Source organism: Electrophorus electricus, chromosome 9 (genome assembly GCF_041902795.1).
Source record: "Electrophorus electricus isolate QZ-2024a chromosome 9, ASM4190279v1, whole genome shotgun sequence".
In the NCBI taxonomy this organism is placed as follows: domain Eukaryota; kingdom Metazoa; phylum Chordata; class Actinopteri; order Gymnotiformes; family Gymnotidae; genus Electrophorus; species Electrophorus electricus.
In genome coordinates, this window is record NC_137505.1 from 8,515,303 (window position 1) to 8,542,171 (window position 26,869).

The 26,869-nt window shown below is 43.3% G+C and overlaps 1 protein-coding gene across 2 annotated transcripts; it reads left to right on the forward strand.

Annotated features, from left to right (window-relative positions):
• glra2 (glycine receptor, alpha 2) lies at positions 1-26,080 on the forward strand. 2 transcript variants are annotated; one of them, XM_027028241.3, is made up of 9 exons: positions 1-478; positions 1,459-1,592; positions 3,539-3,606; positions 14,205-14,428; positions 16,574-16,656; positions 16,880-17,017; positions 18,753-18,967; positions 20,831-20,980; positions 23,903-26,080. In XM_027028241.3, exons 1-9 carry the CDS (start codon positions 411-413, stop codon positions 24,176-24,178), a joined length of 1,356 nt encoding a protein of 451 aa, XP_026884042.1. In that variant the 5' UTR covers positions 1-410; the 3' UTR covers positions 24,179-26,080. The 2 variants fall into 2 exon arrangements, with proteins under 2 accessions (XP_026884042.1, XP_081577026.1); XM_081720900.1 differs by lacking the exon at positions 20,831-20,980.
• The last annotated feature ends 789 nt before the right edge of the window (positions 26,081-26,869 follow it).

Sequence of the window (26,869 nt, forward strand, 5' to 3'; positions counted from 1 at the left end):
TCGCTTCACCTAAACACAACGCCAACTTGGATCGTCAGTTGCATCGCTTCACCTGTGTTCGCTTCACCTCTGCAGACCCTTCACCTAAACACAACGCCAACTTGGATCGTCACGTCCAATCCCTTCTTTGAAGATTGTATTAACCCGTCCCATATTTTTTTTTTTCCATTTCCCTGCCGTTTGCTGAAACTCTCAGCGGATGTTTATTGATGCAGATCAACCAAAATTACGGTGTGTTGGACTGCTAAACCTGTCCCTTTAAACGATGACAGCCAGGACTGGAGCGCATGTTGTGTGTTTTCCTTTGATCTGTGTTTTGGTTGGGAGGAAAGCGCTCGTACCGCGCGCCTGACCCTACATTTCCATATGGACGCGTGTGGAGAGGCGGGAAAGCCATAACACTAAGAGGAATGACTCGCCCATTTGTAAAACTCTTCACAACTTTATTTGCATGCATGATAGAAATGGATCACCTCAGGTATGTGCACTGGTTGTTTACCAGTCAACATTTTGGGAGAACCATCCAATAGCCATTACTGAACGTCTGCAAAGCGCAGTTTCAAGGTTATTTAAGAATCTTTCACAGCGCGTGAAAGTGAAGCCGAAAAGTATTTCTGAAAATATATAGGTACTATATAGGGGCTTCTAAAAAGCGTATTCCAGATTTAAATTTAATATCTACTATATATTATATTTATTATAAAATTATATTTATTCTCAAATTAGATTTCAAGACGGACTAAAATATACACTGTTCTGGGTAACTACATATAATTATTCAGTGTCTAGCTGTTTTCCAGCTGTTTGTGTACATATTAAACATAAGTACATGCATAGGTATATGTATTTACCATAGAACCTGTATAAAATCTAACAATACCAGCACGCAGGCACAGTAGTCCAGCTCCATAGACAGGTTCATGGTTCAAATCCCAGGTGGGGTACAGACCAGCAGACTGAAGGCTGCTAGTTCTGATGTGCCTGGTCTGGTTCTGATGTGCTTGTTCTGGTTCTGATGTGTCTGGTCTGGCTCTGATCTGCCTGCTTCTGATGTGTCTGGCCTTCCTCCAACTGCTGCCAGAATGTACAAGCTCTTTAGATCCAGCCACCCCTACACCTGTATCTTTCCTTCTTTCACCCAGAGTAATAGTGAGGGAGAGACATAGAAAAGAAAGAGACAGTGAGAGAGAAACAGAGATAGAGACCCATCAGAGAATAAGGAGAGACCCATCAGCTCTATGTGGGCATTGACCAATACATATAAGAAAACAGTCACATTCTCAGATTCCCAATGTGTGGGTGGCTGTGCAAATGAACCCTTTGTGAACCTGTCATTAAATCCAGCTTACCCTCGTCGTTACACAAGCATGCAAAATGTTGTCCCTTGCAAAAATTGGTTCTTTCTTCTGAATGGCTTGCTGGTTGTTTTAATGAATGTGTGCTCCCACTGTGCTCCAGGATAATGGTTGCAAAAGAGCATGAGAGGTCACCAGCAAGAGGCTCATCACTGACTATGTCACCTTCTGATTTCCTGGACAAACTGATGGGAAAAACATCAGGCTATGATGCACGTATAAGACCTAACTTCAAAGGTATGGTGCTCATTTTGTGGTTGCATTTAACAACCTCAAATAAGGTTGAAGCTGTTGTAGTCATTGCTTTTAAATGACCTAATATTTGTAAGTTTAATGAATGAAAAAGTATGTCACATTTTTCAGAACATTTATAATGAAGCACTTCCATATTTGATTCTGTGAAATGTAAAATGACTGTGGCTTCTTTAACCCATCTTTTGATCTTTCTCCAGTAAGTGTATCCTTGCTTCTAAACATGCACAAGCCCTCAAGAGAGGAGGGCTAGCTAAGAGCAGAGTGCCAGTTTCATATTTAAATAGACAGACCTCAGTCCCTGTTAGATCTGGCAAGATCCAGATGTAGATCCAACTCCACAAGGCTGTCTCTAAGTCTGTCTGGATCCCAGAAAGAGAGAATGTTACACTACCCAGAATAAAGTCTATTCTTCCTTTACCTTTATGTTATTTCCAAACCCAAAGCACAATGCAGTGTTATTATTCACCTTTTAGTGAATGATGGAACCACACCATGACAAAACTATCCTCTATAGGGTAATTTTCATATGAAAATTCAAATGAACATATTTTCATTTGAAATGAAATTGAGATATTCAAAATTTAATATTTAAAGTGCTCAGAAGCTCCTTGCTTCTATATATACACTTTCTCTCTCTCTCTCTCTCTCTCTCTCTCTCTCTCTATATATATATATATATATATATATATATATATATATATATATATATATATATATATATTATAGACAGACACACACACACACAAAGAGTGAGAGAGAGAGAGTGTGAGAGAGAGAGTGAGAGAGAGAGAATCCAATAAAAACTTGATGTTCATGTTCCAGTAATCACTAATCAATAATCACCCACACCATCAAATTTGACCATTAGTAACCATTAGTAACCAGTATCAAAACCCTGTCACTCCTCCACATAACAGGGCCAACATCACGTCACAGGTGCCTAATTGCAAAGCATGACCTAGTTTTGAGTCTCAAGCTGTTTTATTTTACCACGTTCTGTTCCAAAACTGCCTGTGTACATGCTGAGGCGAATATTGATACAGAGTGGTATGTAATATTAATGAAGCCACTACAGAAGCCCAGGAGGTCCAGGAGATACCACTCTTGTCTCAGCAGGATTGTCACCTCAAAGTGGACCAAAGAAATCTTGGTGTTGATTGCAACCTTCATGAGCAGAATTGCAGCACTGTGCACAACCTCTTCAAATTTCTGTTTTGGTTAGTGCCAGTTAGTCAGATGCTTTTTGCCAGTTTATCTAAGTTATCCTTGGTACATGCAGGCCCAGAGTGTTTGGTGTATGGGTGGGTTTTTCAAAATTCTAGATTCAGGCAGTAATGTTCAAGAACAAATTCCATTTAGATCAATCAGTTTGTGACATGGTTAACATGTCAAAAGATGAGGTCATCAATCTGCCAGCTTCTAAGATGATCGATCATTATTCATCAAGGGATGGATTTTAGCCACCATTTGTTTAGGTAGATATCTGTTACTGATAAACACAAACTGTAAAGTATAAAAAGAATGTCTGCTAAGTTATCTAGAGAAAAAAGTGATTGATGCTAATTTTAAAATATATACTTACATTTCTCATGGTGTTCTTGGTAAGATTCATGGGTGCTAGATGAAACCATTTTAATGAAAACTGTTTTATAATCATTTATAGTGTTCAAATCCAATGCAAAGGTCATGCAATCTACAGGCTACACTGGAGAATCCTGGAGCTTTTACTGGTGCAGTTTGGCCTCTGCCCTGTTGTCTTTTTTCCATTTTCATTCCATTTTTCAGGTCCCCTTGTAAACGTGACTTGCAATATTTTTATCAACAGCTTTGGGTCCGTGACTGAAACCACTATGGTAAGCCTGGCATGCTGTTGCCTCTTCCGAATTTGCTAAAACAGATGCCAATGTGGTTTATCGCCCTACCTGCAGGTCCCCCTGTAAATGTCACCTGCAACATATTTATCAACAGCTTTGGTTCTATAGCTGAAACCACCATGGTGAGTTAGGTGTTATACCCCTCACCTCAGATCTGCTATCTGCTAACGTTTCACTAACATCTTCTGTCTTATGAACATTTGTTAAAAATATTCATATTCTTTAAAAAAAAAAATAATAATTGCTTTTAACATGTTTCATGCAACATAACCAAGACTGTACCAGTCTGTTTATAGAGCCTAACACAAAGGCACTGTATCTCAGATCACTCATGTATGGCTGACTAATTAGGGCGATTGTCATCTTCCTACATACATTACATTATTTTGTGCTACTTAATTCACACAGTGACTCATAGCAAATGACTCACATACATTTTGTAGCTGAATTTTTGAGAATTTTATGTCTTAAGATATGTCATTCAAACAGATTAAGTAGTGTAATGACTCAAGGTCAGAGCAACATAATGCTTTTCTAAGATACAGTTACAACAGTGAATCAGTGTGACATTTCCTCAGTCAGGTCAAATAAATGTGATAAAAGCGTGACCCAAAGTAAAGTTTGTGGACAAACTTTGAGTTGGTTTGCCAAAGCCCATTGTAACAGCATGACAAATATAACTATGTTAAGATTATGTTAAGCCTTTTGAACCAGTTTGATGGCTATTGTTTGATAATTAAGGGCATTATAAAATCAAGCAATTATTATGGGGGATGCAGGTATGATTGAAATATAGAAGAAGGTAAATATAAATATAGAAGGTAAACAGATGTGTTCCATAAGTATGAAGATCAGGGTGTGAATACCAATATTAAGATCAGGATTTGAATACCAATATTAAGATCAGGTTCTGAATACCAATATTATGATCAGGGTTTTAATACCAATATTAATATCAGGGTGTGAATATCAATATTAATATCAGGGTTTGAATACCAATATTAAGATCAGGGTTTGAATATCAATATTAATATCAGGGTTTTAATACCAATATTAATATCAGGATTTCAATACCAATATTAATATCAGGGTTTTAATACCAATATGTAAGGGTTGGCGCTTGGCTGAGGCCCCTTCCGGCCACCAGAGGGAGGCCTCGAGTCAACCACACCACTAATCAGGCTTAACACCCAACAGCTGGACTAGACCTTATATTAGCCCAGTGAACCAGTCACTCAGTGCTGGGTCTTTGCCAAAGTTCTGAGCCAAGCTCCTAGCCGGTAACTTAAGGTATTGAGGTCTGTGAGCTCTCATGCTACACCTTCTGTGCTGCGAGGGTGTCCGTGTTTTCAAACATCCCCTCCTCTCTCCAGTTTTCCCTCTCAAGTCTGTCTCTCTCTGGAGGCTTCCCTTAGCCATTCAAGTTCCTCCCCGTTTTCTGGTTTTGTGTGGGAAGTTTTAGTTCGAGTTTTCCCCAGTGCATCGGGGTTGCCATTTCTTCCCCTGGCGTCCTTTGTTCTTCCTTTTTTCCACACTCAGTGTGGTGTTTAGTTTTTCATTTTGTTTTACCTGACCCAAGATCTAAGTGTTGGGTACACGGGCCCACTGTTAGTGTGGTTGCTCACCCAGTAGGCTGTTGGTATCATCACCCAGCTGACCTGGGTTTGAGCCCACCTTACAGAAAGACCCAGCCATGGACCCAGCTCTACAGTTAGTTCTGGAACAGGTAAAGGTGGCTCTGACTAATCAGGGGGTGACGGTTGGTTGACATGAACAGGCCCTGCAGCAGATTCTTTCTCAGTTGCAGGCCCTGATGGACCGCTGACACTAACACCAGTGCCTCCGGCTGCCCCTAGTCAGGAGGCAGCTGGGGCTGCAGCAGCCCCAGCCCAAATCCTGCCCACCTCGTGCTCAGAGCCGTTGCTTCCTGCCCCTGAGCGCTATGCCGGTGAGGCAGGAGGTTGTAGGGGGTTCCTTCGTCAGTGCTCACTGGCTTTTGAGCAGCAGCCATCTCCATTCCCCACAGAGCGAGCAAAGGTGACGTACATCATCTCCCTTCTGGCATGGGCCAGCCTGGTCTGGGAGCACCAAAAAGATGTTCGTTCCACTGTAGTGGAGTTCACCGCTGCCCTCAAGTGAACTTTTGACCATCCAGTCACTGGAGGGGGACGATTTCCTGTCGTCTTAATGTGTCAAGGGGAAAGAGCTGTGGCTGGTTATGCGATTAGTTCTGCACTGAGAGTGGATGGAACCCCACAGTGCTGATGGCTGCTTTCCACCAGAGCCTTGGGCCTTAAAGATGCTCCACCGTGATACTCCTGCCTCTCTCGACGACCTGATCGATCTGGTCTTGAATATTGACAATCGCGTGCAGCAGAGGCGCAGAACACAGGGACCAGAGATCAGTCGAGGTTCGCGCGGAGCTCCGTGCCCCCTTAGCCTTGTTCGTGTGCATGACAAGCACGGGGAGTCCGGATCCCAACCAATGCAGCTAGGACACACACGCCTTTCCCGGAGTGAATACGACGCTCGGATGTGGGAGGAGAGGTGACTGTACTGTGGAAGCTCGGGTCATCTCCGCCCAGCTTGTCCTGAACTCCAGGGAAAAGACAACGTCCGTCAGGGGAGGGAGGACCTCTGACGGACTTAACCAGTCCTCTCTGAGCCCAGGGGTTGTTAAGTACCACAATTGCCTGGGGAACGTCTGAAACGCATCTCCAGGCATTCGTGGACTCCGGAGCGGCAGGCAACTTTCTCGATGCTGGGTTACCCAACAAGTTAGCCCTGCCGCTAGTCCCAGAGGACAAACCCTTACCCATTGCTGCCATCGATGGTCAGTCCCTGGAGCCAGGGGTTGTTAGCCATCAGACTCATCTAATCACATTGCGAGTCGGCCCACACACTGAACAGATTGCACCGTATATTATCCATGCTCCCGACTTGCAACTGATTTTGGGGTACCCCTGGCTTCAGCGACATAATCCCCATGTTGACTGGCTAAGCCGGTCAGTGCTGTCTTGGGGTTTGTCATGTCGGAGCTCCTGGTTGCAGCTCCCCAAGCCTTGGTCTGGGTCCGGTCATTGTTCCGGCTGTTCGGACCTGTCTCGAGTCCCGCAGGAATACTGGGACCTCGGGGAAGCATTTAGCAAACAGAAGGCCCAACTATTGCCTCCCCACCGCCCATATGACATAGCCATAAACCTCCTTCTGGGCTCCAGTACCCCTAGAGGCTGCCTGTTCTCCCTTTTGGGGCCTGAACGTCAAGCAATGGACAAGTATATACAAGAGTCCTTGGCCCTAGGGTTCATCCAGCCGTCTACTTCCCCCGCTGGCACGGGGTTCTTCTTTGTCAGGAAGAAAGATGGTGGGCTACACCCCTGTATAGACTACCAGGGCCTTAACACAACAACTGTCAAGGACTGCTATCCATTGCCTCTCATGACCTCAGCATTCGAAACACTGCAGCAGGCCTCCGTTTTTACTAAACTGGACCTGCGCAGTGCCTACAACTTGGTGAGAATCCGGGAGGGGGATGAGTGGAAGATGGCATTCATCACCCCCTCTGGGCACTACGAATACCTCGTCATGCCGTTTGGGTTGATGAACGCACCCACCATCTTCCAGTGGTAAATCAATGAGGTCTTAAGGGAAGCCCTTGACAGGCACTTGTTTGTCTACCTGGATGACATATTGATCTATATCTACATACAACAGGCCAAGTGACTTAATCCGCGCCAGGCCAGATGGGGACTGTTCTTTGCCCGGTTTGATTTTACCTTATCATACAGGCCAGGCACTAAGAACATTAAACCTGATACCCTCTCCCGCCAGTGGGAATCCTCGCCATCCTCTGCTCCACCCTCGACCGTTGTCGTCTGAGCATTTGTGAACACTGTGATTTTGGTGGTCGTCGACAGGTTCTCCAAGGCTGGCCACTTCGTTGCACTGCCGAAATTGCCATCTGCGAAAGAGACAGATAAACTATTACTTACTCAAGTTGTCCATATTCATTGGCTACCTAGCAGCATCGTGTCAGACCACAGGCCTCAATTCACTAGCTGGTTCTCGGGGGGCCTTTTGTCGGTTGTTGGGGGGCAGAAGCCAGCTTATTCTTTAGCTTCCATCCCCAATTCCAACGGCCAGACCGAGAGAGTTAACCAGGATCTGGAGCACACCCTCCAATGTCTGGCCTCTTCCTGCCCATCCTGTTGGTCTGAGCACCTTTTTTGGGTGGAATTCACAACACTCTGTGGCACTCCTCCTTAGGCATGTCGGCATTCGAGTGCCAGTACGGTTATGCTCCGCTCCTGTTTGCCGACCAGGAAGCTGACATGGGTGTCTGGTCTGCTGAGCAGACAGTCAGGCACTTCCACTTGGCCTGGCGGAGGGTGCACGGGGCTCTCATCTGCTATGGCTGCTCAAAAACGTTATGCCGATTTATCGGCCGGGACAGCGGGTTTGGCCAAGGACCTGCCTTTGCATGGTTATACCCACAAACTTGCCCCTCGCTACATCGGGCCGTTCAAGGTTCTTTGCCGCATAAACCCTGTTTCTTATTGCCTTGCCCTTCCCCTGTGGTTGTGTCCACCCTACTTTCCATGTGTCTTGCCTTAGGCCTGTGTTGTGTTCGGTGGGCCCCTCCGACCCGCTGGGTCTGTGCATGGTAGACGGGGCACCAGTGTACACGGTGAAGCATTTCTTGGATGTCCGGTGGGTTCGTGGTGGAGTCCAATATTTGGTGGACTGGGAGGGATACGGGCCCGAGGAGCGGTCCTGGGTTCCCTCCCGTCACATCCTGGACCGTGATCTCATTTGGGCTTTTCAGCAGGGTCGTGCAGCTGGCCTTGGAATGTCAGGTGCTGGCCCTTCTGGGGGGGGTACTTTTAAGGGTTGGCGCCAGGCCGAGGCCCCTTCTGGCCACTAGAGGGAGCCTCAAGTCAAGCCTGATTCAAGTTTCAAGTTTGGTTTATTTGTCACATACATGGTCATACACAGTATAACTCACAGTGAAATGGTTGAGTGCTCCATCCAAACTGAGGAAAAAGAAAACAGGGGTACATAGAGAAATATATTAACAATTGTATGTACAATATATGTATATTATGTTTATATACACAGTGTACAATGTATATGGTTATGTATATATGTATGTACAGAATGTACAGTTCCATCTTGTAGATGACATATTTGCAGTTTTTATGTTACATGGTGATAATTGAACATATTTACAGTTATGTTACATGGTGGTGGTGGTCCCCACAGTTTATCAGTTTCCCTGATTCAGGGCCCGAATGGCCTGTGGGAAGTAGCTCCTCTTCAGTCTCTCTGTCTTGATCTTCAGGGAGTGAAAGTGCTTCCCTGACCTCAACAGAGAGAAGAGCCTATTGTTGGGATGGTTGGGGTCCTTCACAATCCTCCTGGCCTTGGTCTGGCACCGCTTGTAATAGATGGTCTGCAGGTCAGGAAGTTCCGTGTGAGTGATGCGCTCTGCTGAACGCACTACCCTTTAGAGTGCTTGTCTGTCCTGCTTGGTGCTATTCCCAAACCAGACTGTGATGTTCCCCGTGAGGATGCTCTCGATAGTGCAGGTGTAGAAGCTCCGCAGTACCTTGGAGGGCAGTCTGAAGTCTCTTAGGCGTCTGAGGTGGTAAAGACGCTGACGAGCCTTCTTTGCCAGGGAGTTGGTATGGCGGGACCAGGACAGGTCATGCGAGATGTGAACACCAAGGTACCTGAAACTATCTACTCTCTCCACCGTGGTTCCACTGATCCTCACAGGTTGGTAGTGCCGCTCCTGCTTCTTGCTGCAATCCACGATCAGCTCCTTTGTCTTACTGATGCTTAGGAGGAGATTATTTTCCTGGCACCAGTTTTCCAGGTGTTTAATCTCCTCCATGTAGGCCTTCTTATCGTTGTCTGAGATCAAGCCCATGACAACGGTGTCGTCAGCAAACTTGACAATGATGGTGGAGCTGGAAGTGGCTGTGCAGTTGTAGGTGTACAGTGAGTAGAGCAGGGGGCTTGGGACACAACCCTGAGGAGCTCCAGTGCTGAAGGTGAGGGTGGATGAGGCACAGTTGCCCACCCATACTGATTGTGGTCTGTCTGTTAGGAAGTTGGAGATCCAGTCGCACAGGGATGTATGCAGTCCTAGATCCTCCAACTTAGTAGTGAGTCTGGAGGGGATGAGGGTATTAAATGCTGAACTGTAGTTGACAAACAGCATTTTAACATAATTACCCCTCCCTTTGTCCAGGTGGGTCAGTGTGGTGTGGAGCAGATGTGCAATTGCATCATCAGTGGAGCGGTTGTGGCGGTATGCAAACTGCAGTGGGTCCATGGAGGCTGGCAGTGAAGATGTGATGAAGTCTCTGACTATCTTTTCAAAGAACTTCATCACGACTGATGTGAGGGCAACAGGGCGGTAGCCATTGATGCTGGAGGGTCAAGGTTTCTTCGGGACGGGGACGATGATGGATCGCTTGAAGCTGGACGGGACGATACCGAGCATCAGGGAGAGATTGAAGATGTCGGTGAACACCGGGGCTAGCTGATCTGCACAGGCTTTGAGGACTCTCCCGCAGATACCATCTGGTCCCACCGCCTTCCTGGTATTCACCCTTTTAAACACTCTCCTCACGTCACTCTCCGTGATGATGAGAGGGCGCTGTTCTATGGTGGGCTCTGCGCATGCACCGTTGGCTGCGCCGATAGTACCATTAGCACTAGCGCTGTTAGCATTGGCGCTGCTAGCATTAGCGCTGCTAGATGTAGCCTCAAAGCGAGCGAAGAATCTATTCAGCTCGTTCGCCAGAGACTCATCCGCACTCATCGGTCTGGAGGGTGGGCTCCTGTAGTCCGTGATCGTCCGTAGTCCCTGCCACAGGGATCTAGAGCCACTCTGCTGGAACTGTGTCTCTAGTTTCCTCCCGTAGCATCGCGTCGCCTCCCTCACCGCCCTGCACACTCCGTATGCCGCAGACTTGTACTCGTCCATGTTCCGGCTGATGATCCCCACGTTGTAGTTCAGAGCCTCGCGGATGGTCCACCCAGGGCTTCTGGTTGGGAAACTTCTTGATGGTGAGTCTTGGAATCGTGTCATCCACCAGTTTCCCAATAAACCCTACTACTGCCTCCGTAAACTCGCTGACATCATCAGTTCTGCGCTGGAACATGTCCCAGTCTGCGTCATCCAGAGCGTCCTGCAGAGCGGCCACCGATTGCTAGCATTAGCGCTGCTAGATGTAGCCTCAAAGCGAGCGAAGAATCTATTCAGCTCATTCGCCAGAGACTCATCCGCACTCATCGGTCTGGAGGGTGGGCTCCTGTAGTCCGTGATCGTCCGTAGTCCCTGCCACAGGGATCTAGAGCCACTCTGCTGGAACTGTGTCTCTAGTTTCCTCCCGTAGCGTCGCGTCGCCTCCCTCACCGCCCTGCACACTCCGTATGCCGCAGACTTGTACTCGTCCATGTTCCGGCTGATGATCCCCACGTTGTAGTTCAGAGCCTCGCGGATGGTCCACCCAGGGCTTCTGGTTGGGAAACTTCTTGATGGTGAGTCTTGGAATCGTGTCGTCCACCAGTTTCCCAATAAACCCTACTACTGCCTCCGTAAACTCGCTGACATCATCAGTTCTGCGCTGGAACATGTCCCAATCTGCGTCATCCAGAGCGTCCTGCAGAGCGGCCACCGATTGGTCTGTCCAGCGCGCGACCTCCCTCTGAACCGGAGCTTCCCATTTCAGCCTTTGTTTATATTTTGGTAGGAGGATGGCGGCAGCGTGGGCTGACTTACCAAACGGTGGATGAGCTAGTGCCTTGTAGCTGTCCTTGTATGGGGTGTAGCAGTGGTCGAGTGTCCTATTTCCCCTGGTGGGGAAGGTTACATGCTGGTAAAGGTTGGGCACTGCACGCTTGAGGTTAGCGCTGTTGAAATCCCCAACCACGATAAGTGCAGCGTCCCGGTGCTGTGCCTGAAACTGTGTGAGAGCCTCATGAAGTTCACACAGTTTCCATGTTGGCCTGAGGTGGGATTTACACGGTGTTGATGATGACCGAAGTGAACTCCTGGGGAAGGTAGAAAGGACGAAACTTGAGGGCGAGCAGCTCCAGTTTGGGTGAGCAGGAGCGGGCGAGAGTAACAACATTGGCATTGTTGCACCAGCTGTTGTTTACCATCACACACACTCCACCGCCTCTTGACTTCCCCGAATCTGCCGTCCTGTCCGAGAAGAACTCGGCTGACTGGATGGCGTGATTTGGTACTGCTGGGTTCAGCCACGACTCGGTGAAGCAGAGGAGATTGCAGTCCCGAATGTCCCTCTGGAACTTTATCCTGGCCCGGAGGTTGTTGAGCTTGTTGTCCAGAGACTGGACATTGGGTAGCAGGATGCTGGGTAAGGGAGCTCGGTGTGCCTGAGCCCTCAGCCTGTTCCTGACGCCGGCTCGCTTCCCTCAAGGCCTTTTCCTTGCGTCGTGTCCTTTGTTTTCCCTGAGATCTTAGGATCTCCCTCGGCCATCTTGGGTCCGGGGTTAGAGACGGCTTGAGGTGAGTGCTATGTATATTAAGAGAAATACATAGCATTATGATTAGTGGTGGGGTTAACACCTAATAGCTGGGCTAGACCTTTATATAAGCCCAGTGAACCAATCATTCAGTGCTGGGTCTTTGCCAAAGTTCTGAGCCAAGCTGCTAGCCGGTAACCTGAGGTCTATGAGCTCTCGTGCTACAGCTCACTTCTGTGCTGCGTGGGTGTCCATGTTTTTACACGTCCCCTCCTCTCTCCAGTTTTCCCTCTCAAGTCTGTCTCTCTCTGGAGGCTTCCCTTAGCCATTCAAGTTCCTCCCCGTTACTCCTGTTTTAGTTTTTCATTTTGTTTTACCTGACCCAAGCTCTGTGTTCGGCACACAGGCCCACCAATGTTAGAGCAATATTAATATCAGGATTTTAATACCAATTTTTAATTTGGTTAAATCAGTGTTTTGAATCTTTATTGAGTCTTTGATATGCTGAACCTTTGTACCAAGTTTATTGGTTACAGCTTGAAAATAAATTTCATTATAAAATCTATGGATTCCTATGACAGGATGAAGGGATGAATGAATGGATAGAAGTGTTATGAGTGTTAGATAGGTGAGTGCCCTCAGGGTGAAGTGGTGGGGGTTCACTATTTTGATTTCCTTGGATATTGAAGGAGTTTGGTGACTGGACCTGGTTGCTTATATGGTACAGCAAATGCAGCGATTTTTAAAATTTTAAAACTGAAGGAGTGTCAAAATCAGTGGATTTCTATGGGAGGATGGAGGGATGGAAAAAGAATAAAGAATGAGTGGAAGAAATGAAAAGCCTTCCTATGTTTACTCATTTTGGGTGTTTATATCATGTACAGCATAAAAGTTAGAAGGCAGTTAAAATGGAATGAAAATGATAAAGAAGGGTAAAAAGGGTGATAGATGTGTGAAAAGTGGATGAAAAATTTGGATTTCCTTCTGATCATTCACAGCACGTTTGGTGGTTTTACTACCACTAATATAATAATTCTTCTTCTTCTTCTTCTTCTTCTTCTTCTTCTTATTATTATTATTATTATTAAGATGAAGAACTGCAACCGTAACCCCTAATTTAGCCCTTTGGCAAGCCAACTTAATGTTTACACACATTTGCATATAATACTTTACTAAAAATTCCAAAAGGACCACCAATATATTTTTATACTAAGAATGAAATGTATAATTTTCAAGATATCATAATGTACATTATGGAATTAGCACAGTTATTTAGGCATAAGACTTCTTGAAGGGCTGTAAATTTAAGAATCCAAATAAACTGCAACATGCCATACAACATCCTCCCCTAAACATCTGACAAGTACACATGTTCACCAGTAAAATACGATGCCAAGATAGTTATACATAACTGGGCATGCCAGGTGAGCAGCAGGACTAACAACTGGCATTATGTTGCTCATACTCCAGACACAGAAATCTAATTAACCTTCTTTGTATTCTACAACCCAAAGAAATGAACCATAATCATGCTGTGCAACCCAGTCAGCAAACACTCCAATGGCAAACACTTGATAGGATATTTAAGAGTTTAGATTATGTGTCTGCGATAAGAAGACTGAGCATAAATATTTGCACATTTTAGAAAGTGATTTGCTGACTTGTTGTCAAATGGTCAATGGAATATGATTGCCTGGGCTTTACTTAGTAGCACTACAAAATTAATTAAGTCATTTCTGGGCAATCATTTCCAGAAAATCATTGTAAATATATTTTTATGATAAATGGCTCTAGTACTGTACCTAATAAAGCATGTGAATAACATCCAGATGGACTATGTTGAGCTGCTTGATCCAGTCATCACTAGGTAATCTTTACACCATTACCATGTCATTCTGTAAATTAACACCAATTCATTTCTGGTGAAGTAATTTATTCTACTTCACAAACTATATGATATTATATATATGGGGATAAATTATATTTATTCTTTAAAAAAAAAAAACAGTAGTTGTCACTAAATCATTTCACTAATTAAATGTTTGTTTGACTTTACATTGCATCAACCTGCCTTCATGATAAAAATAGAGCTTGTTTTAGAAAATGATGAAGAAATATTTCATGATAAATATGTATTTCATGTGCTAGACATCTTACAGAGCCTCTAAGAAATGTCCCTTTAAGGGATAACGGTTTGTTGCATGCACCCGGGCAGGACTACAGAGTAAACATCTTCCTGAGGCAGAAGTGGAATGACCCTCGGCTTGCTTACAGCGAGTACCCTGACCCCTCACTCGACCTGGATCCCTCCATGTTAGACTCCATCTGGAAGCCCGACTTGTTCTTTGCCAATGAGAAGGGTGCCAACTTCCACGACGTCACTACTGACAACAAGCTCCTGAGGATCTTCAAGGATGGAACAGTTCTCTACAGCATCAGGTATAATTGCTGTCCTTCACAAACAGCATACATTTAATATTCTGCAGCCATCATAAAATGGTAGAGGACTGGGTCATTGGGAAAGCATGATAGAGAGTTTTGGGTGGCTAAAAACTCTCAACTGAGCAGATACATTAACACATAAAAACCCCTGCAACAATGTACCTGAAAAACTTCAAACTTCTACCAGCTCAACACCCACAATCATTACCATGACGGTGTTGAGAATGCTCTGCCACCCAAATAGTATCAAGTCAGCAGTGGCCATGTGGTCAAAAACCTACAAGTGATAAGCAGGGAACAGCGTGGCTAACACGACATGCATGGCAACAACTCACTTCACTTCACTTGAACCTATAACGAATGCAAACATACGAATGTGTAATATGGGAACAAGGCAGGAGGCTGGTAAATGTATGCATACAGTATCTGGTTAAACTGATCAGAGTAAAATAAAAGCTGTGATCTTTTTAATAGTTTTCCATGTACTTGTGAGAAACAGGTGCCTTATATAAGAATTCCTCACAAGCAATAACCACCCCCTTGTTATGCTAAGGTTCTGTACAACATGCAAACATAAAAAGAAGGACTTATTAGCAATTAATGCTGTTTAATGACTCTCTGCTTTGAAAGATGGGACAATATAATTGGATCCAAGGAAATGAGCCAAAATCTCATCGAGCTCAGTGGCAGTTAGTGTCTAGAGAGAGAACAAGGTTCATCAGGCATTTCGTTAAGCAATTATTTAAGTGACTCTGACATTAAAAATGTCTTGTGCTTAAGGGGACATATTTCCCAAAAAGCACTGTGTCAGAGTGGCAAGAAACAGAGTGCAGACTAAAAATACAGCTACAATAAACCTCACCACAGAGGTTACAGCCGTTACTCATGAAAATACACCAATAAAAAAAAAAACCAGGCAAACAGTTTTACTGAAAAATGGTTATGTATTTGTTGATCAAGGTTTTCTACCTTTTCTGCCTATTGTATTGCACAGGGATATAGGCAGGTTTGGGTTACTTTAAAAATATATCCCATTACAGTTTACTGATTACCTTTTAAAATGTATCTATAAAAATGTGCCTGTAACCCAACCTAATGTATTACAATATTAAATAACAATGTGATTACCTCTGTAACATTACATTTAGCCCATTAACTGGCAGTGTTTCAGACCACTATCGTGCCAAGCAGTATGGCCAAACAACAAATTTCCACGAGCCGAGTATTTTCTGTCACAGGCGTAGAACGTGCAGGAAAAGAGGAGGAAGCACATGCAGGTCTCCGCCTGAAGGGTTTAACGACAGTAACAAAACAAAACCGAACATACGAACATAAATTGCTCTAACGAGAACAAAAGAAGGTCATTGTCATTGCATTGGCTAACAGTCCACCAAAGAAACACAAAAGGCTTATACAGAGATAAACATCATAACATAACCCATCTCAGGCTAATCTCTGGTGTGAGTGTATGATGCACAGCAGTTTTTGCACACAAAAGAGTCACTGCTGACACTAAAATTACCCACACAGCAGTACGAAGAAACTGACCAGTAATAAATAATATTATTAATTGCATTTATATAGCACCTTTCTCAACCTACACCCCCCTGGGGGACTGCACTGAATGCAGGGAAAAGGGAGGAGATTAAAGCCAGGACAGAGCACCAACCAGCACTGGACATACATTCACACACACACACAGGACAGTTTAGAGTATCCAATCAACCTAACCTCCATGCTTTTGGACTGTGGAAAGAAACCAGAGACAACCCACACAAACAGCATGGAAACTCCACTCAGACAGGAACTTGAACCCAAGATCCTAGTGCTGAGAGGCAAATATGCTAACTGCCAAACCACCATGCCCTCACCCTGCAGTGGTGAGAAACTGACCAGTAATAAACACCCATACAGCAGTACTGACCAGTAATAAACACCCACACGGCAGAACTGAGAAACTGAGCAGTAATAAAGGGCTGGAGGATGATGTGACAGCTGATTATCTCTCTACATCTGCAAAGTGTTTCTAATAAATGTTTCTGATAATGTGGATTTAGCTGCTGTTACTAAATTATACACAGGTACATTTGCACATTCACCCGTGTATTTAAAACTGAAGTGAGTATTGATCATTCTTTATAGGCTGACATTAATCCTGTCCTGTCCAATGGATCTGAAGAACTTCCCAATGGATGTTCAGACGTGCACGATGCAACTTGAGAGTTGTATGTTATCCCTTTAATCTCGCCCTCCGGTTATATGTACATTAAACATTAATAACTTTGCTTACTAGATGTAACACATTGTACGTCTGTGTGAACAGGCCACTCAGATACTTGTGTAATAAGTTTTTTTTACTGAAGTTTAACCTCCTTTGATCCAAAGTGCATTGGACATAATGCTAATTCCCTGAGAGACATAATGCCAGGGTGTTGGTTTGCTCTGCAGTTGGCTACACTATGAATGACCTGGTGTTTGAGTGGTTAGATAAGGGGCCAGTGCAGGTGGCAGAGGGGCTGACCTTACCACAGTTCATCATGAGACAGGAGAAAGAGTTGGGCTACTGCACCAAACACTACAACACAGGTGAGCACAGAACGCTTGGCACCAATATCAGACATCACATTCCTTAATATATCAGATAATATCACATGTTTGTAAACAGAAGACAATGTCAGTTAAGGCTTTCTTACATCTGATGTACTACCTGAAAAAAATACTGATATACATATTGATCATATATGCTTATTATTATTATTATTATTATTATTATTATTATTATATAACAATAATATGTATGCAATAATCATTATTATTATTATTACTATTATTATTCTTGCTATTATTATTATTACTATTATTGGTGTTGTTGTTACTATTATTGCTATTATTATTTCTTTTATTGGTATTAATGTTATTATTATTATTATTATTGCTATTATTATCATTGCTATTATTATTATTATACTATATTATTATTATTATTATTATTATTATTATTATGTCATGCTCTGGCCCACACCCAGCCAACCACCAACACATTGCCAAGTCCCATTACCCAGCCTGTCAGGCACCTCTGTCATGCGACCCACGTCCCAAGATCACTACAGTTCCCAACATGCTGTTCATCACCTGATTAACAACCCAGCCAATCACAGACAGATGATCATCACCAGATTAACATCACTTGTTCTTCTGTTCCCAGTGTATGTAAGATTGCATAGTCCATATTACCATTGTGAAGTATTGCCTCCAGTTTCACTGTGCATACCAAGCAGTTTCTCCTGTTCTGCCCTTTTGTGTATCAGATCTTGTATTTTGTATTTTCTCTCTACCTTCTCCTTCCTGCCCCTTCAGATTAGTCTGCCTGTGTTTGGATTACTTTTTTGGTTTTTGACTCAGACTGTCTTTACTCCATGATTGTGATTATCCCTGATCTTGGTTTTCTGGCTCTGACCCCGGCTCGTTCTCTGACTGCTGATGGATTATAATGAAACCTCAACCTCTTATCTCTGAGGGTCTGACTGTCTGTCCCGTTATAGCCTCTAACCCATCAATCACCAGCACATCTACCAATCACCTCACTTCTTCACTTCTACGTTCCCAATCACCCACTTATTGATCATCACCTACACCTGCACCTTGTTATATCTGATCACTTCTGAGTTTGTCAGCCAGGCCTAAAGGACCCTGAGACTGTCTGTTCTTTATGTTTTGTTTCTTTACATTTTGCTGCAGTGGGACATTTTGATAGACACAGAGTGAGACCCAAGTGTTTACAAAGGAACAGATTTTAATAAGGATAATCCAAAAAACACAAAGTATTGTTAAGAGTACACACAAAAAGGGATCCTTGATGAGACTAAATGGAAAAAAATGTCCTGTATTGTGGAAGGTGGACAACTCGTTTGGACTTTCTGAACACACCCTGAACTTTCAGTCTTTGCTGCCACCCAAACACCCAAATGGCTGTTGTCTGGAGCTGGCTGTGTTTCTTTACAAGCACATAGTCATTGACTTTCTCCCTCTCACTTAACATTATGGAAAAACTCCATTAGTGCAACAGTGCATAGTGACTGAATTGGAAAGTAAATATATCAGTATTTCTGGCTACAGTGCTTGTACGAAATCAGAGGCTAACAGCATGGTAGCTTTTTATTGCAGGATGGAAGTTTTGTTTACAGTCAAACCTACAACCCACAGCAGTTTATTTTGTTCTATTCACCTGCATGGAGTTGAAGTTCCAACTGCAAAGGCAGATATTGGCTAATCCAGATGTACATCCCCAGTCTGTTCACTGCTGTGTGTGTGTTGTGGAAAGGTAAGTTCACCTGTATAGAGGTGAAATTCCAGCTGGAGAGGCAGATGGGCTACTACCTGATCCAGATGTACATCCCTAGCCTGCTCATTGTCATCCTGTCCTGGGTCTCCTTCTGGATCAACATGGACGCCGCCCCTGCCCGTGTTGCCCTTGGCATCACCACGGTGCTCACCATGACGACGCAGAGCTCTGGCTCCAGAGCCTCGCTGCCCAAGGTGTGGATCTACATTTACACACAGTAAAACAATAGGTCCGTATCGGTGAGTCATCACTCAGTGACCAATCAGAATGTGGACTGAGAGCCAGTCAGTAGTAGTGAGTCATCAATCGATTGCGAAGAATGTGGACTGCACAAGCGTACTACACTACTTTAGAAATTCACATCAGATGAATGAGTTCTGATAAACATTTATAAACATGTTTTCGAGGGAGTGTAATCAAAATGACAAATATTCAGAAGAGGACGCTCCTGTGGCTGGGTTTTGGCTGGGCGTGCTTTTCCCATATTGTTTCACAGACAAAGAGATAATCATCATTTGTTGTAGCATTTCAGAACTATTTGCAGTAATAAATGCATGTGTCATTATGTTAATCTGATTTTCAAACCATTTGTCTAATTTGGAAATGAAGGCACTTATTTCACAGCAAGTAATGCTTTAATCATCACAAGCTTTAATTATGAGCTTGACATGTATTATGACGTGTATTATGACCGTATGCAGATTAGTGGGACGTGTATTATGACCATATGCAGATTAGTGGGACGTGTATTAGACCATATGCAGATTAGTGGGATGTGTATTAGGCATCTGCGTAATTAGTGAAGTGAACATGTTATTTTCTTCAAACGCAGCATGACTCTGCAGGAGGAGGAGTGAGGGTGGACTGGTACCACTGCAATCACATTAGTTATGTAATTATGTCCAATTAGTAGAATCCAAATTGTCAGACAAGCCAAATGAAAGTCATGCTCAGAAGCAAAATCCAATATACTTAAAAATGAAAGAAATTGAGGCTGGACAGGTGCACATGATTAGTGATAAGTGACCATCAGTTTCAATTCAAGGCCTAAATACACACTTGGTCATTATATTATGAGTAACTGGATTATTAACATTTATTCACAACATTCAGTGCAAGCAATTGCATTATGTTTCATAACAGAAGGCTTAGCTATCTGGACAAGCAAAGCATAAGGGAATTTGGTAACCAAAGTCTAGTTATCTGACTGCAAACCACAGTGTGCTTAAAACATGCTTTTAGAAAATTGACATTTTTATAAGCAGCAATACAGATATTTAGGTAGTTGACAGCAAATGAACAATCTTTTTAAAACACACTTCTGTATATATTGTATACTATATACCTTAGGCAGCACGTATAATAAGAACAAAGACTTGTTGTTTACAGCATGAAGAATAATTTACTTAAAAGGAGTCATATATAAAAATGTCAGTTTAAAACCTCAGTGTCTGTTATTTTGCATTGTGTACTTTAAGGTTTTGCAGTCTGTGAAGTTTTACCAAAAGATTGATGATCAGTTCCGATCAGGAGAGAAGGCATCACCCCGCCATACCTCCACCCACCCACACCTATACCCCTGACCCTCCACTCACACCTCCACCCACCCACACCTATTCCCCTCCACACCTCCACCCACCCACACCTATTCCCCTCCACCCCTCCACCCACCCACACCTATACCCCCGACCCTACACCTCTGTAATGATTCACTGTTAAAACACAACACCACCAGCTAAGTTTAGTAACAGAGGTGCCCCAGTTTACCATCATTCAGGAGGACAAGAATTCAGAATCAAAACACTGCCTCAAAGGATACATTTACATATATCTGGCGCTTTTATCCAAACCTACAATTATGACTGAGTACAACTTGAGCAATTGAGGGTTAAGGGCCTTGCTCAGGGGCCCAACAGTGGCAACGTGGCAGCGGTGGGACTTGAAGCAGCAACCTTCCTAATACAAGTCAAGTACCGTAACCACTGAGCTCCTGCTGCCCTGGTAGTGGTACAAAATTATCCAGTGAGCGAATGCATGTGTGGTTTATCATTGTGCAGGTCTCATACGTGAAGGCCATAGACATCTGGATGGCTGTCTGTCTCCTATTCGTCTTCGCTGCGCTACTCGAATATGCAGGAGTGAACTTTGTATCCAGGCAACAGAAAGAGTTTCTCAGGCTGAAGCGAAGGCAAAGGCGTAATCTTCAGGTAGTCTGCACTCACGGTCCAACATTTTGAAACAAAGAGATGACCTAACAAATAGATTAGAAAGGGTAATTGAATTTTGAATATGGAAACAATCAATTAGAATCAAGGTGTAAAATTAGAAACGGCATGAAACATCGCATATTCATAAGCTTTTGTCTGAAGCCCAGAAAGCCACAGAAGCATATACTGCAAGCTTTTTCACATGATATAAGAAGCCATCATTGTGCAGTCAGTCAACCTGCTGCTGTTCAGAAACTAAATTATGCACATGCCTGCTAAAAGGGATAAACATTATCTTCACAGACAGAAACCCATATCCTTGACATTAATGGAACCATTCACCTGTACACTAATGGAACCATTCACCTGTACACTAATGAAACCATTCACCTGTACACTAATGGAACCATTCACCTGTACGCTAATGGAACCATTCACCTGTACGCTAATGGAACCATTCACCTGTACGCTAATGGAACCATTCACCTGTACGCTAATGGAACCATTCACCTGTACGCTAATGGAACCATTCACCTGTACGCTAATGGAACCATTCACCTGTACACTAATGGAACCATTCACCTGTACACTAATGGAACCATTCACCTGTACACTAATGAAACCATTCACCTGTACACTAATGGAACCATTCACCTGTACACTAATGGAACCATTCACCTGTACACTAATGGAACCATTCACCTGTACGCTAATGGAACCATTCACCTGTACGCTAATGGAACCATTCACCTGTACGCTAATGGAACCATTCACCTGTACGCTAATGGAACCATTCACCTGTACGCTAATGAAACCATTCACCTGTACGCTAATGAAACCATTCACCTGTACGCTAATGGAACCATTCACCTGTACGCTAATGGAACCATTCACCTGTACGCTAATGAAACCATTCACCTGTACGCTAATGGAACCATTCACCTGTACGCTAATGGAACCATTCACCTGTACGCTAATGGAACCATTCACCTGTACGCTAATGAAACCATTCACCTGTACGCTAATGGAACCATTCACCTGTACACTAATGGAACCATTCACCTGTACACTAATGGAACCATTCACCTGTACACTAATGAAACCATTCACCTGTACACTAATGAAACCATTCACCTGTACACTAATGGAACCATTCACCTGTACACTAATGGAACCATTCACCTGTACACTAATGGAACCATTCACCTGTACACTAATGGAACCATTCACCTGTACACTAATGAAACCATTCACCTGTACACTAATGAAACCATTCCCTTTACAGAACTGTTTCGTTTTCTTTTTGAAAACCCAAAAGGAACCAAGATTTTTATGTACCTATGCACATTCCCACAATCCTCTTTGTAACAGCAGATGCCCAACAGACTTGATTACTGCTTAGAGTGAGACAGCTGCTCAGACACTGGCGTTAATGCTACATAAAACATTCCTCACCTTAGGAAAGCCATAAACAGCATTAAAAGAGTGAACACTGAGTATTTCTGCTAAAGAAAACCTCTATAAATGAAAAGGATTGTTAGGGTTATAATAACTAAATGAAAGGGTTAGGGTTGGGTTATAGTAACTAAATGAAAGGGTTAGGGTTAGGTTATAGTAACTGAATGAAAGGGTTAGGTTATAGTAACTAAATGAAAGGGTTAGGGTTAGGTTATAGTAACTAAATGAAAGGGTTAGGTTATAGTAACTGAATGAAAGGGTTAGGTTATAGTAACTGAATGAAAGGGTTAGGTTATAGTAACTGAATGAAAGGGTTAGGTTATAGTAACTGAATGAAAGGGTTAGGTTATAGTAACTAAATGAAAGGGTTAGTGTTACGTTATAGTAACTAAATGAAAGGGTTAGGGTTAGGTTATAGTAACTAAATGAAAGGGTTAGGTTATAGTAACTGAATGAAAGGGTTAGTGTTAGGTTATAGTAACTAAATGAAAGGGTTAGGGTTAGGTTATAGTAACTAAATGAAAGGGTTAGGGTTAGGTTATAGTAACTGAATGAAAGGGTTAGGTTATAGTAACTGAATGAAAGGGTTAGGTTATAGTAACTGAATGAAAGGGTTAGGTTATAGTAACTAAATGAAAGGGTTAGTGTTAGGTTATAGTAACTAAATGAAAGCGTTAGGGTTAGGTTATAGTAACTAAATGAAAGGGTTAGGGTTAGGTTATAGTAACTGAATGAAAGGGTTAGTGTTAGGTTATAGTAACTAAATGAAAGGGTTAGGGTTAGTTTATAGTAACTAAATGAAAGAATTGGGGTTAGGGTACTAATAACTAAATGACAGGGTTAGGGTTATAATAGCTAAATGAAAGGGCTAGGATTATAGTAACTAAAGGAAAGGGTTAGTGTTAGGTTATAATAGCTAAATGACAGGGTTAGGGTTAGGGTTATAACAAATGAAAGGCTTCAGGCAGTTCCAGGCACAGTACCTGAGAAGTAATCTGGCAAATTGAAAAAAGACAGAGCAACTGCCACATTTTGCCACTAAACATCAGCCAAATGTTCTGTGTGAGTGTGAGTGCGTTCTGAGTGATGGTTCTGTAGGTGTGAATGTGTTCTGAATGAGTAACGAATGGAGGCTAAGCAGGATGTGGGACAAGGCACGTTAGACAAACACACGTTTATTCACACAGAAACAAGTACTATGTAGCAATGAAGCTAACGTAACATTAAACACCAACAACACACAACAGAACCATAAGGGTTTATATACATACATAAATGACAGGCAATTACAAACAGGTGTGACATATGGAGGGAGTGACCACACGGACGAACACACACACACACAAACACGGGGAGACACTTGGGAGGAGGAGCCATACCGTGACAGAATGATGGTTCTGTGAGTGTGAACATGTTCTGAATGATGGTTGTATTGCTGTTGCCTGTTTTGTTCCTCCTGTGCAGGAGGAGGAACTGAGAGAGGGTCGTTTCCATTTTTCCGGTTATGGCGTGGCTTCCTGTGTAAAGGACGGCATGGCAGCGAAGGGCCCTGTAGCTGGCATGGTCCAGCAGCCGTCCATCCTGAGGGACGTGGAATGGAGTCGGAAGAAGTTTGTGGACAGAGCCAAGAGGATTGACACAATCTCCAGAGCAGCATTCCCACTCGCCTTCCTTATTTTCAACATCTTCTACTGGGTCACATACAAAATAATCCGACATGAAAATGTCGCCAAAGTTTAGCAGTTTCATTGTCCTTGAGCTCTTCGAGAAGAGCCAGAGGTCTCCACAGTTTCAGCTCATTGGGGGAGGGAGCTGAGTTCCTTGGACGATTTTTATGGAGCTTTCATGTTTTCAATCAGGGACAAAAAACATGAAAAGAATTCATGGAAGATTATAGATGTGCAGTATGTTACAAATGCAGGCAGTACATTGTAGGTACAGAGAATTTTAACATGTTGAATAATTTAGAAAGGTTATTTATTACAAGCACAATGAAGACCATAAGTAATTGGTTAGTGACATTTTTTTATGTTTTGGCTCTGTACTCTATCACAGCGGATTTGAAATGGCACAATAACTATAAAGATAAGCTGCTGTAACGTTTGCCCGAGTGCCGCAGGGCACGGAACAGAACGCACAGATTCCCTCGACACTGTGAAACATTTATTAACATGAAACATAAAAGACAATGGTGGCACTCACACATAGTGCTAACATTCAGCACAAACACACTTAAACGGAACATCGACACCAATAGCAACATAAGCAAACAACATCAACACTAACATTAACATTGACAATGAGCAACGAGGTGCACACTGACAGCGGTTTAAATAGACATACAAACACTTAACGTCTAAACCCTGTACAGGTGTGCGCCCTCACGGAGGGTGTGGCTACAAACAAACAAACCCCTTGCACGGCAGGCCGTACCACGTGACTGAGGGTGGGGAAGCGTTCCTGACACTGCTTACATCTATACAAAGTGAACCATATAGGATTAGTAGCATTATTTTATTTCCACCTTCCCTTAATGGGATCAATTTGACACATAATATTTTCAGAAATAAAAATGTCATCTCTGGCACTTAGACCACAAATCCTTTGCGCCAGTGATGGGCAGATATCACCCAGTGCTGGTTTTGCTCTGTGTGATGCTCATCTAGGCCTGTAATGATGGCAGTTGCAGATCCAGCTTCTTTTGGAGCGTTCTTTCTTTTTTCCTACTCTTGACTGCGATAAGTGAATCCCACGTTCACTGGGGTTTGGGTCGGATGATTGATTCAACCAGTTAATAACATTCAGCACTTTTGCCATGAAAACCTGCATTGGTAGTACAGCAGTGTGTTTGAACGTTGTCCCTTCTACAGTCGTTCCACTCGCAGTAATGCAGGTCCATGTCACCGGGCTTCACAACTGACATCCTGCTGGTCCTTTTTTAATCTCTACACAATTTAATCTTTCCACACCAGTTATTCTGTCCAGAAAGCTTCTTCCCACAATGCAACAGACTGTTTAGAATGTACTGTAGGACTGTAGTTCCTGCACATCTCATGTGATATGGTCACGAATACTCTTAAAGCTGACATTCTGATCATCCCATAGTCGCTGTTCTAACTCAAACCCAGTTAGCTATAGTACAGAGCCAAAACACAAAGCTCTCCAACTGTTTATGAACCAGAGTGAACAACATAGTTCTTCTTGATGTGACAGTACTGCCACAATATTTCTATGAGCCTCAAACACAATAACATTCCATCAATTTGTACACCACCAGGGAAGCCCAGTTTTTACGAGATTTCTTACAAAGGATGATTATCAGTTTTATACTGTTGTCTTTCAACTCCTGATGATTTCTATGGATTCAGTCATAACTTCTTCCTCTTATTCTACTGAGAATATGACACACATATTTTATGGTGCGACCGCTCACATATTAAATCCTTGGAATGTGTGAAGTCCACATCCAGGGCTGCTAGTGAAGTATCATCATTGTTGAATCCCTTGACCCATAGACAGGCCAGTGCTCAGTAGGACAGAGTTTTATTTCCTCACTTTTCTGTCCAATGAGCTTGTTTTACTGCTTACAGAAATGGCTGCAGCTTGTGTTTGTACTTTAAAAACACTCAAAATAAACCTTATGGTCACAAATAAAAATTTGTCTTTGATGTTCATTTGTGGATTGGAGCATTAAAATATCCCTAGTAAGACGGATAACACAAGGTAATAAATTTACATTTACTCAGTATTTTATACCTACCCAGTGACCAACCAATTGACCTGAACATGTCTTAAATGTTACTGTTAAACATCAGAGGAACTGTGAATGACTTTCTTTAGGTATACATCAGTGATAAGGCCAGATAAGCATTTCATAGGAAGATGATTTTGTGTGTGTGTGTGTGTGTAGTGAGGGTGCCGGGCTGAGGGTTGGGTGTGTGTGTGTGTGTGTGTGTGTGTGTGTGTGTGTGTGTGTGGAGGGTGCTGAGCTGATGGGTGTGAGTGAGTGTGTGTGTGTGTGTGTGTGTGTGTGTGTGTGTGGAGGGTGCTGAGCTGATGGGTGTGAGTGAGTGTGTGTGTGTGTGTGTGTGTGTGTGTGTGTGTGTGTGTGTGTGTGTGTGTGTGTGTGTGTGTGAGTGAGAGTATTGAGGATGGTGAGCTGAGGGTTGGGTATTGTGTATGTGTGTATGGAGGGTGCTGAGCTGATGGTTTGGTGTGAGAGTGTGTGTGAGTATTGAGGATGGTGAGCTATAACACACTGGTGTTATATTTTCTCACACTTGGCCCAAAGCTGTTTTGCTTGTTCTCTACTTGTGGAAGCAGCTTGCTGCTTGGCCATTTGTCATCTTTACAGCCCATTAGGCCACACAGGCAAAACTCTTACCTTATCTTCACTACTCCACATACACACACAACCCTCAGCCCACCATC

Excerpts from the sequence above, each read along its gene's own strand:
- glra2 (XM_027028241.3), top strand. The coding sequence starts at position 411 with ATGACTCGCCCATTTGTAAAACTCTTCACAACTTTATTTGCATGCATG. Across the intron at positions 14,429-16,573 it reads ACAGTTCTCTACAGCATCAG|GCTGACATTAATCCTGTCCT; the intron begins GTATAATTGCTG and ends CATTCTTTATAG. Across the intron at positions 17,018-18,752 it reads CACCAAACACTACAACACAG|GTAAGTTCACCTGTATAGAG; the intron begins GTGAGCACAGAA and ends TGTTGTGGAAAG.